The 12,047-nt window shown below is 53.6% G+C and overlaps 1 protein-coding gene across 3 annotated transcripts in view; it reads right to left on the minus strand.

Moving 5' to 3' along the window:
• Window positions 1-1,796: 1,796 nt before the first annotated feature.
• Window positions 1,797-12,047, minus strand: part of ASPRV1 (aspartic peptidase retroviral like 1) — a 112,198-nt gene continuing 101,947 nt past the window's right edge. For 2 of the 3 annotated variants that reach the window (XM_079791728.1, XM_079791729.1), the window contains 2 exons: window positions 6,440-6,532; window positions 1,797-4,023 (listed from right to left, as the gene is read on the minus strand). In XM_079791728.1, coding sequence (XP_079647854.1) covers window positions 2,766-3,539 — 774 coding nt within the window. In that variant the 5' untranslated portion in view covers window positions 3,540-4,023; window positions 6,440-6,532 and the 3' untranslated portion in view covers window positions 1,797-2,765. The remainder of the gene's footprint in view (window positions 4,024-6,439; window positions 6,533-12,047) is intronic. The other variant, XM_079791727.1, reaches the window with a different exon arrangement.

The following is a 12,047-nucleotide window of genomic DNA, read 5'->3' on the forward strand; positions in this document are numbered from 1 at the left end:
GATGAGATGCTGTGTTTCTCACCAGCTCCCAGCTGGTGCTCAGGCACCTTCCTGCCGGTCCCAGGATCCGAGGAGATGGATACACCTGAGGTTTAAGCCGGGCTTCTTGAGCCGGCTGCTCATTGGGCCCTTCTGGAGAACCAGCTTTACTAGTAATTGCTCTTCCCAGGCGATTCCAATGCAGCCAGGGTTAGAGCTTCACATTGATGCCTGCCTGTCTCCTTTCCATCATCTCAAACGCAGGCCCTACGTCTGAATACTGCCAGGGCTTTCAAGCTAGATTCTTTGCTGCTCTTTTACTCCAACCTACACCTAGAAGCCAGATAGATCTTTCTTGTCCTCCACCATTCAAACACTCCTTGCAAGCTACCTCAAACTCCTCGTCCAGGCATCAGTCCTCGGCGATGTGGCCGACCCACTCCCTGGCTGCTCTCCAGGGCTCTCCCTGATACTCTGCTCCTAGGAGAGCGGCATTCACCACCCACAGCCCAGGTTTCACCTTCACACACGGGGTGGGGGTGGGGGACGCTGGCACTGGTAACCCCCTCACACACACACACACACACTGTACCTGTCTTAAGTCTCACTCCGGGTGGGACATACGGCGCCCTAGTAAGAACCACCACCTAGTTCCTTCCTCCATGGGGCCTCCTCACGCGGGCCCCAGCCGGGCACTCATGCTCCCCCAGGAGAGAACCGGTGGCTCAGAACAGGGAGGAGAGGTCCCTGCAGTTGGGACACAGGTCACCCGCTCTTGTTCACCAGCCTGCTGTGCATGGGGAAGGGCAGGGAGAGGGCGACTCGGGTGCTGCCCTGGAATTCTGGCCTGGCACCCACTCCCTGTGTCCGCACCCCTGCCCGCTTCCCCACCCACCTCTCCACAACCTCCCCGCCTCAGCCCAGCCTGTGGCTAGGAGCTGAGGACCTGGAGGAAATAGGTTACAGGGAGGTGCCACCTGGGTTGTCCCCTCAGGGGAGGGTTTGGCCTAGGAGACAAGCAGCTTCTGTAACAAGCTGAAAACCAAACTGAAGAAGGGCGACCCGGAGGTGGGGGAGAGGAGAGGACCTCCTTCCCCATTCTCCTACCGCCTTCTCTGGTTCCGTCTCCACTTCAAGGCTTCTCGCTGGGCCCACCCTCCTCCAGGCCTCACTTTCCTGGGAAAAGACTTCCCCCTGAAGCAGACCCGCCCATCACCCGAAGTTCCCTGGGGCTGACACTGTTTGGCTTCCCAGGGCTGGGCTTCAGTAATCACGAGGCTCCGGGGCTGAGCAGGTGCCTCGGTTTACAGAGAATCAGCTGGAATTCGAGGGGGAGCAGCGGCTCTCAGCTCAGACTAGCTTCAGCCCAGAGGTCCAGGGGCAAGTCATACTCACCGTCCGGGCAGGCTGCTTGTCTCGGGGTGTCCCAGTGGAAACCTCAGGACAGGCTCATCGAACCCTCAGGAGGGAGGGGAAGAGGCCCTTCCCCCTCCCAATGAAAGCTCTCAAAGCTTTGTACCGCAGTCCCCCTTTGGGTTGGGATTTTCAGATTCCTGGCCCTGCTCATTCCAGAGAGGGGGGCAGGCATTTGGAAGCAGATTATGAGGTAGACCCTCAAAGAGATGGACACCCCATTCCCAGATCTGGGAGCCCCTCCCCCCACTCCATCCCGCCTCTCCAGTTTCAGACTCATTCCAAGTCCTTCCAGGAAGAAGCTGTCCTCCCACCACCCGGGCCACCCTGGTGTCACCACATCCCCTCCTCCCAGAACTCCCTTGGGTGGCCCATGCAGGCCAACACTTGTCCCTGGCCTTGTGTTCTGCCCCCAATCCTGGCTCCCAGGCGGCTGTAGGAACCTACTTGCCAGGCAGATCCTTTCCCATCTGTTAACAAACACTGTAATTTTCCATTCCCCAATCAAGACACCTCACAAATAACTTTAGGGTATAAGAGGCAATTCTGATGCTATAATATTGTAGTTTGAAATGATTAGAGGATTTATGACTCCATTAGAAATGATGGTAGGAATTATGGAGAAAATAAGTCAAAATATTTGAAATTGAGGCTGTCATAAAATCCAAGATACATAGTCACCGTCTATGTATTCTCCTATATCCAGGGTAGGCACTCAGTAATACTGGAATCTTCCTTCTCTTTGACATTTACACCCTGTTTTCCTCACCCTCTCACATCCATCCCATTCATCCCCAATCAACACATGATGTGGTTTTGCCATGAGTCAATCTTTATTGGGTTTGGAAGTAATGAGTTATTGGCACAAGGCTCCATGGGTTTCAAAGTTAATGACAGAAGGAAATATACATCACGCAGGTGGGAAGGCCCGACAGGGAGGAGTCCCCGAGGAGCTGAGAGGACCCTGCAGCCAGCCCCGCGGACTGAGGCCGCACAGCCCTGAGGAGAAGCAGCCGTGTCTCAGGGGTCTAAGAGGTCCTCTAGTCCTCTCTCAAAGACAGTCATTTCTAGCCTTCATGGAACCCTCTTCCAGCCTTTGAGTCTTTGCCACCAATAGCAGCTTGGCAACCGTGAGGACCCTCTCTCCCTCTAAGAAGGCCAGCCTGCTCCCCCTCACCCGTGCGGCTCCCAATGAAGCCTCCCCGACCAGGGCAGATTCAGGTCCCTGCAGAGGGAGGAGGGGATGAGTAGAGGAGGGAAGGAGTTGGTTTTAGAGGGTTGGCCACGCCCAGGGATCCCCTGAGGACCTGCCCTTCCCCTCCACTGTGGTGGGTCTTCCACCAGTATTTGGGGGGTAAGGAAATGGGGGCTTTTCAATAGGAGGGCTGCTGCCCCTCCTCTGAGGGTTCCTCCTCTATGAGCTCCAGGTCAAACTCATCTTCCAGGGACCCTCCGACAGGCAGGAGGCGGAACTTCTTCCCTTTCAGGGTGCAGGTGCGATGCTCGAAGTCCAGGACGGCGTTGTGGTCCTGGAGCACATCGGTGCCGATGATGGCTTCTTCAGCACTAGCGTTGGCCACCAGGAACTCTGCCTTGAGCTTCAGTTTGCCCAGCGACACCACCGTATCCCAGATGCCCAGGATCTTCATTTCTGCCCCATTGGCCACTTTTACCACATTCTCAAAGGGCCGAAGGGTGTCCAGGTCCCCATCCGTGACCTCCTCCCACAAGTTCGGGTGGACCACAGACACCTGGGCTCCGGAGTCCACCAGGAACCTCACGGGCACTTTGCCGATTTTCCCCTTGAGGTAGTAGCCCTTACCCATGCTGTTGGCAAAGACGATCTCCTTGGGCAGGTGGCTGCGGGTGGCTCCGGGCCCCCCAAAGGTCGTCAGCAGGGCGTCTTTCACAGCCATGTAGTCCCCCTGGTCCTTGGGACTGAGTCCATCGTAGACCTTCAGGGCATCTCCCCTGAGGGACTCTTTCAGGAACAGTAGCTGGGTGGCATGGTCCCAATTGTTGAGGTCGTTGATGACCTCAAAGCGGTGCAGCCAGAGGTGGGGGGCTATATTGGCTCCATTGAAAGGCTCCGGGATGAAGGCATGCTCCCGGCGGCCTCCCTGGCTCCTGGCTCCGCTCTCGGCCATCCCTCTGCTCTCGTCTGGAACGGCAGCAGCAACCCACGCCAAGCAGAGAAAGCCACAGAGCAGTGTCGGCGCAATCACGCTGGAGAACAAGGCCTCTTTAAACAGTGTTGCTGAGGTGCCCGGCCTGGGGCAGGCAGAAGGGACCAGGTGAGGGTTGTCTGACGAACTGCTGCGTGCAGAGGTGGCTACTGTGGCATGCTCACTCTGCAGAGCCTTTTTGATGCCTAGCCTGGCCCCCAGGGCTCCCCTTCTCCTTTGTTCTAGAAGCTCCGCCCCTGCTTGTCCTGCCCTCCTGCCAGCATCCTGCCCAACGAGCAGGATCAGTGCCTCGCCCTTCTACATCCATCCATGAGACTGGCACAGGCCAGCCCACGTTGCCAGCTTCAGTCAGAGGGGGACTACTCAGGTACCCTCCCCAGACTGTGTCCCAGAATAACACATGAGGACGCAGAAGACGTTATGACATCCCGGTGTTTGTCATCAGCTGGAGAAGGAAGGGGGAGGCAGGGATCAGAGGCCCATCAACCTTTAGACTGAGGGAACCCTTTGCCCTCAGCCCCAAGTGACTACTTTGAGTGGTTAAAGGAAGGGAGCTTACATTAACTGCACTCCTACTATATGTGAGCATGGGGTAGGTGTTTTCTCATACCTTCTGAACCAAATGTGGAATCCCATAAGATTCCCCAGAGAGGGAGATAGAAGAGGGTCCCAGAATCAAGAATGCACAGATACAGTTTTTAAATGATGGGACACACACACAGCATTTCCATGAACTCAATTGCTGCAGTAATTTTCCCTCGTTGATCACATCTAATTCAGAGTCAGAACTCTTCCAGGCTGGCCTTAGCCCTTGTGCCCTCACTACGTCCCTGAAGTGGGCTGGTGCAGACCTTGAACTCTGGGAGTGAACGCCGGAAGCCAGAGCCGGGATCCAGCTCCAGCTCTGGGCGTGACACCTGTGTTGTCTCCTCCCGATGGTCCCTCTCACCTTCCAGGAACCTCGAAAGAGCCCCTTCCCCTACCCCCCCCCCCACCCCGGATCATTCATAAAAAGAGCAGCCAGGGAATTTTACTCCCATCTGTTCCCAGAAGGGGGAAGTCTGCCATGTTGGTGGAGCTTTGGCTGGAGGAGGTTGGGCTGCGTAATCTCCTGCTGGGAGGTGGGGGGTGCAGGGTCACCCCATGGATGCCCAGAAGGTAGATCTGTGGGCTCCACAGCTGGAGCCTGACTTGGGCCTGTGCAGGGAGATTGGGGCTATTGGGGGGGACCCACTCTTATGACCCTGTTAAATGACACCTCCTCTATGGAGCCTTCTACCCTGCCCCTTGCACGGGTGCCCACTCCCATTCAGGAGAGTGTGTGTTGCCGTGTGCTGTGCTGGGTTATTCACCAGCCTGTCTCCTTCGATGAACCGGGATGTGAGGCTCACACACGTCAGGCAGGTGTGACTGTCTCCAGCCCCCACAGAAACTTATTCTGGGGTCAGCAGGTGCTCTCTGCTGGGCTCCAGGCCTGGCCGAGTGCTCTCACCAAACGGGAGATTAAGACAAGAGAGGAGCTAGAACCAGTGGCATACCTGTGGCTCTGGGCTGTTTTCCTGTCCCGTGGCCTATTCCTCACTGGCTTCCTGTACCACTCATCACCTAGGAGCTGGCTGAATCCCAGGGGACCCTGGCCCCAATCCTGCCTGGAGACAGTTCCAGGTTCCTGACCGTGAGGAAAGACCCTCAACCCTGCTACTGTCTTCACCCCTTCCACCTGACACAGTGAGCCAGCAGATAGGCAGCTGGGTCAACACCTCTCATCACAGCTGCCAAGCTAAGGTGGGGCCATTCCAGGAGCCCAGAGGAGGGGGAAATGAAGTCACTGGGAAGGAGTCAAGGGCAGGTGGGTCTCTGGAAAGATTGCATAATAAAAAATCCTGCACCAGAGAAATGTCCCGGCCACCCGCAAGACCAGGAAGCCCCTTCCGCAGGTGGACTTCTGTGGACAGACTCCCAGCCCCTGGAATGGGCGTTGTTCTGTGGCCCAGGGACCTGACCTAGTGGCTTCCTGGCTCCCTGGTATTTGTCACCCACACACACCTGGTCCCTTGGCAGTGAGATGAGTGAGGAGGCTGACATGTGACCAAGGGAGGTGAGAGGCAGGGTGGCTAATCAGCTGGCGAATTAGAACTGCTACATGCCCCAAACTGTGGCTCTTCAAACCACACTGAAGCCAGATCTCCCCAGGTGCTCTGGACTAGAAGGAGGCGGCCATGGAACTTGGGTCCTGGCACTTCAATGGATTGGGTTTGGTGTACATTTTGGCAAAGTCATTTCCTATCCATCGCCTCATTGAGCTTCATAACAACCTGTGAGGCAGACCAGCCCACCCTCCTCTAGGGTCTGAAGCACAGGGAGCTTGAACATCTGGATGGCTCGCTTCAGGCCCCAAGATGCCCAATGCATGGAGAAGGGCTTTCTGTAAATAAAATCTGGGAAGTGGGCATGCTGGGCTCAGGGAGGTGTGCAGCTAGGGCCTGGGGGCTTGTGCTGTTGATGGCCTCTGATGGGGACAAAGATCTAATGAGCAGTAAGTAAGCAAGAGCTGATTGTTGAATCAAGAATTTCATGAGCCAGTTGTTAAATCAACTGGTAGCTTTGTAGAAGTATTTACACTACAGAAATTAGTAAATTCTAAATTAAGACATGTTCCTCCCTCTGGAAATCCAATTTATTATCACACCCCTGCATGGGGAAGAACTTGTTTTTCCTCTCCCACCTCCCCCACCGCCCCCTACTCTCCCTGGCAGGCAAAGCCCCATGGCCAGTGCCTAACAAGTTTGTAGCCATCTCCACTCATGCCTGGCCACTTACTGAAATCCCCTCTCTAGCATAGCTTGCCCCACGTCACTCACAAACTTTACACTTCTGGGTCCCTTGGCTTGAGGAGGGGGCCTTCCGCAGGGAGGTCCCCAGGCTGGGGGTTCACACAGTCCCATCTGGGATCCCTAAAACAGAAGCACATGGAGCTGGTGGTTACCAGGGAGCTGGGATGGGCTGAGTTTAGGGACTAGTCTCTGGCTAGGGTCAGAAACAGGGTGAAGGAAGTTCTCAAGTTCCCTTAACCCTTGGGAGATGCCCACACATGGAACACCCCAAAACCACTCAGGGACCTCAAAATTGTCATGCTATTGCTACACTGATGAGCAAAACCAGCTGGGGCAAACCAGGTGTCTCCTCCCAGAACCTCAGAAATCGTGGCTAATTATTGACAAGTATAGGTATTGGGGCAGGAACAGCCTCATTATTACCCATTAGCATCTCCTGAGTATGTTCTGAAGCAGGCACTTAACCCGAGAGGAGGCAAATCAGGACAGTAAACAGGAAGGACTGAGGGAGTCCCCACCTCCACACTCCCTCACTGAGATCTCAAGGCTGCGAACTCTGCCTGCACCATGAGGCCCCAGCTTCCCAGCGCCCCTTTGCCGCTTCTCCCCCTACTCCCACCCCACCCAGGACAGGGCCCATTGGGCCCCTGAGAACTGAAGCACTTGGTGGGCAGTGAGGACGCAACTGGAAACCATGGGCCGCCTTCTCGGTGCTGTTTCTGCTGCCTGACGATTTCTGAGGGCACCGAGGGCACTGGTGCCGGCAGAAGCCCGAGCCTTCAAGTCCTGAGGGTGGAGGCAGGGCCCGGCGGTGCAGGGTGGGCTGGGAGGGGACCTGGACATTCTCAGGACATCTTTTTTAGCAAAGAGCTGAGAGACCTTATGGATTTGGGTGCCCCGGTGAGGCCCAGGCTGGAACAGAGGGAGGGTCGGGAAAGGTGCAGCAAGCCCCACAGGGCACAGGCGCTGCTGCGGCTCCTCTCCAGGCTCATGAGGAGGATGGGGAGAGAGGGAAGGGGGTTCAAGGACTCTTTAAGACAGCAAAGAACGGCTGAAGGGAGACAGGAGGTGCACTGTCTCCATTTGACCTGTGGAGTCACACGGGGCTCTCACTCAGAAAGGTCCAAGCTTGGTCTGATGCTCTGCTGTTGCTGCCTTGAAATTCCCAATAATTTATTTTTATTTATTTTATTTTTTTGTTCATCCTCACCAGAGGATATTTTCCCATTGGTTTTTAGAGAGAGTGGAAGGGAGGGAGAGACACAGAGAGAAAGAAACATCGATGTGAGAGAAACACACCGATTGGTTGCTTCCCGCAGGTGTCTGAACCAAGGCCAGGGATTGAGCCTGCAACCGAGGCATGTGCCCTTGACCACAATCGAACCCGGGACCCTGCAGTCCACAGGCCGATGCTCTATCCATTAAGCAAAATATGCTGGGGTGAAATGCCCAATAATTTTGAATAAGGGGCCCACACTTTTGTTTTGCACCAGACCCTGTAAATTATGTGGCTGGTGTTGTCTCCAACCAACCTAATGGGGACTTCCCTTCACACACACACACACACACACACACACACACAATACAAACGCACATACACACACAACACACACACACACTGTCTACAAAAACACACTCCCCACCACTATACACTGTGCACATGTAAAACACACACCATACACACAGTCACTACAGTTCACAGTTCAAAACAGCTGAGAAATTGTGTAACCTGCATATAGATTCAGCTCCCACATTTCATTTTACATATTTATTTGCACACATTTACATTGAGCATTAAAATCATATTTATTGGAGGCACCTGCTGTTTATTAGCCTCTGGGCACACTTGCTGGCTCAGAAGACTAGGCAGGTCCCCATCACCATGGCTTACAAGCCAATGAAAACAGGATGCCGATGTTTAACCGCCCCGTTTTGAAGAGTTTAAGACCAACGTGTATGTGCAGGTCGACCACTTGAAGCAGCCCCATCACAGCCACGCCGCTTTGAAAGTGGGTCATCCGCCGTCTGCCCGCCCACGTTGTGGGGCCAAGGACGGGATTCCTCCATTGTTACCACCTCTGGGCACTCGCCGCCACGCGAGAGGTCCCACTTGTCTGCCCCGGGCTTGGTGTGAGTGTGTGGCTGTCCTAGGAGCTGGGCCACAGCGGCTCCCAGCATTCTGTCAGCGGTTACGGCCTCGGGTCCTCAAGCTGAAAGGAGGAGCAAAGGGGTGACTTCTGCACAGAAGTCCCAGGGATGCATATCAGAGCCCAGTGAAGGCTGGTGGCTCTGACCACGGCAAGGCGTGTGGGAAACCCAAAGCAGCAGCAGGTCCCTTACTCCCCAACCACAAACCCCGTTCCCCAGCAGAAACGACCCCACGGTCACGTCGGTCACGGGCAAACGCACCTGGGCAAGACAGCTCTGTCTTAACTGGTCCCTTTCCTGGCCCGGCCACAGCCTCGCTGCCACAGGCCGGCCGCTGGCAGGGCCTTTCCGATTCTCCATTGTTCCAGAGGCTCTTCCTCCCGTTTGGGCTGCCACCCATTTCAGAACTCCCACCCAAAGCGGCCCAGCTCAGCCCGTCAAAGGCGCCCCTCTGTCAGCAGGCAGCGAGATGCTTGGTGCCGATCGTGGCCCTGGAGGGTCCTGGAGAGTTTAGGCAATAGTGATCCTGGGCCCTCCCGCCACAGCCAGCCCTCCAGGCCCAGGGTCAGGGCCAGGGCCGAGAGTGGGTCAGAGCAAGTTGCTGACTAACTCCCTAGCAGACCAATATGCCAAAACCGGTTCTTTCCCTGTTTTTATCTTTCAATCAAATCTGAAGATTACTTCAGGCATTCTGAAGGCCGCCCCACTCCTCTCCTCACAGCCCAGCCCTGTAAATTGGGTTTCCGCCTTCTTCCCAATTCCTGATGCCCCCACCCTAGACCAAGCCCTCATCCCTTCCTGCTCTGGTTTCTGCCAGGCTCCCTCCGGGGCCAAGGATGCCCAGGGTTCTGCGTGGCCAGAGGAACTGTCTCTAAGGGAAGACCCTCTGCAGAGCCCCTCCTCCACTTACGGTTGGAAGTGGGACTTGTAAGACAGACCAAACAGCTCTGGAGACATTAACCCACTTCCGACAAACACTCCTGAAATCTATGAAATGTTCAGGCAATCAAAGTATACAGACTGGGTATTCTCTAGATACAAGTGGGCTTCTAATGACACTAGGGAACTTGGCTCAGAGCTAGACACATGGAAGACGTTTGTCCAACTTAAAATACCTCAAAGGCAGCTTTGAACTAATCCTGAAATAGTTTAATTGCTGCTAATGATAACTGGTATTGTGAGCAATGCAAACATATAAAATGACCTCGACATGAAGAACTGCTTCTTTTGAATCCATTGCCAGCTTAGCTTTGCTCCTAACTTATAGAAGATGGGGACAAAGCAGGGCCCCTCCCTCTGGCATGTCTCAGTGGTCTTCCTTCTTTACCATCCAGGAGAAGGGGGGAGAGGCAGGAATGGGCAGAAGGAAAAAACAGCTACCATGTATGGAAATCTCCAGGTTATTTGGTAGCAACAGTAATAAACATTTATTGAGTACCTACTATGTGCCAGCCACCATGCTGGAGGCTGTAAATTAGTATAAGGCACTCAGAGTTTGCAGCACAGTGGGGATGGGCAATGTCAAATAAGTGGGTTGATTCAATTCCATACATATTTCTTAAGGCCAACTCTGCCTCATGTAGAGCGGTGAGTCAGCCCTAAGCCCCACCCTCACAGAGCGCTCAGGTGGGTGGGGAGATAGACTCAGATACAGAGAGATGAGTAGGGGACGTGGGCAAGATGGTGGCCCAAGGAGCATTGGGCAACTCGTCCCACCAGAAGTCAGCCAATGTTATCTAAGAAAAACCATGAAACCAGTGTTAAAGGGGAGGCCTGCATTAGCACTGAACCTGGGGAGAGAGGGCACCACAAGCCACAAACGTGGCTCCATTGTTGCTCATGAAGCAGACTCTGTGGAGGGATTTGGGGGTGAAGGCCATAGCACTGAGCCACTGGTGTGGGCACACTGAAAGGAGGGAGCTGAGGGGCGGGGTTCGTCTCTGGATAAAATAGTTCAGTTAAGAATATGTGTATAAGCCCTGGCTGCTTTGGCTCATTGGATAGAGTGTCGGCCTGTGGACTGAAGGGTCCCAGGTTCGATTCTGGTCAAGGGCACATGTAGGGAGTGTGCAAGAGGCAGTCGATCAATGATTCTCTCTCATCATTGATGTTTTTATCTCTCTCTCCTTCTCCCTTCCTCTCTGAAATCAATGAAAATATATTTTTTAAAATTAATAATAAACAAATAAGTAAAATAAAAATATATTTTTAAAAATATATGTGTATAAGTATAGGGAAATAAACTGGGAGGAAATACACCAAAACAATAATAGTACTGATTTTTGGATAGTAGAATCACAAATGATCTCAATTTTCTTCTATATACATTTTGAGAATATATTCTTTACTAGTAATAAGAAAACAGCATTTAAAAATATAAAAAAAATTGTTCCTGCAATTTTCTGTAAGCTTAAAGTTATTTCCAAATAAAAAAGTTTTTAACCAGAGGAAAATGCATCCGTTCAATTTTGCTCTGAACCTAAACTGATCTAAAAAATGAAGACTGTTAAAAAATGTTTTTAAGTTCTTAAAAAGGTAGTTAAAATAGATAAATAAAATAGTAAACAGGTACTTAAAGAGGGTGTCATTAAATAACATTAACAATAGTAATAATCATTGAAGCTAAATGATGGGTATAAGAGGGATGTTCATTTGCATTTCCCACAACTTTTGGGTGTGTTTGAAATTTTTCCACAGTAAAAAGTAAAATAATAAGTAAACAAAACTCTGTGCCAAGACCCTGCCTGGCCTGCTGCATGTCCCCTCTCCAGGGCCCAGAACTGCTCTATACGTATACACATACCAGGACAGGCCGCCTTAGCCATGTCTCAGTGTCCCTGCTCGGCGTCCGCTCCCTTGCCCCATTACAGAGATTCTCAGTGAACTCAGCTGCAGCACCGGCCTGCGCACTGGCCCCAGGCTCCAGGTGGGCACCCAACCCTCAGCCATGGCCGCAGCACCAGCCCTGACCCTGTACACAGCGCACCATAGACCGCCCCTCCTGCCTGGGCTCCCACCCAGCTTCCCATTGCAGGTCTCCCTGTCCCGTACCCTCTTTTTCTTCATGGGCTCCCCTCTCTCACCAGAGTCAGCATGCACCAATCTCTCACAGCTTAAAAACGAAACCCTTCGCATGGTCCAGCATCCCCCTCGGTCAAGGACTACTTCGCTCCTTTTCCAGTCAGTTTTCTAGAAGGGCTGGTGTACATTTGCAGGGCCACGGCACGCATGGGTGCTCCACTGTGGGGCCTGTAGGGGCTGAAATCCAGCCTCCACCCCTCTACCCGAGCCCCAGTGCTGGAAAGAGGGTTTGATCTGCCCGGAGGAAGGCGTGTCCCCTTCTAACTCGCACAAAGGCACCATATGGTCTACATGAGCCCCGCTCGCTCTGTCTCAGTGTGACATCGCCACTCACTGCCAAAGCCCCGGCTCCTGCCATGCACCCTCCACGCACCCTTACCCAGGGCACCTGAGTCCTCCCAAGGCC

This window comes from Cnephaeus nilssonii, assembly GCF_951640355.1.
Source record: "Cnephaeus nilssonii genome assembly, chromosome: 15".
In the NCBI taxonomy this organism is placed as follows: Eukaryota; Metazoa; Chordata; class Mammalia; order Chiroptera; family Vespertilionidae; genus Cnephaeus; species Cnephaeus nilssonii.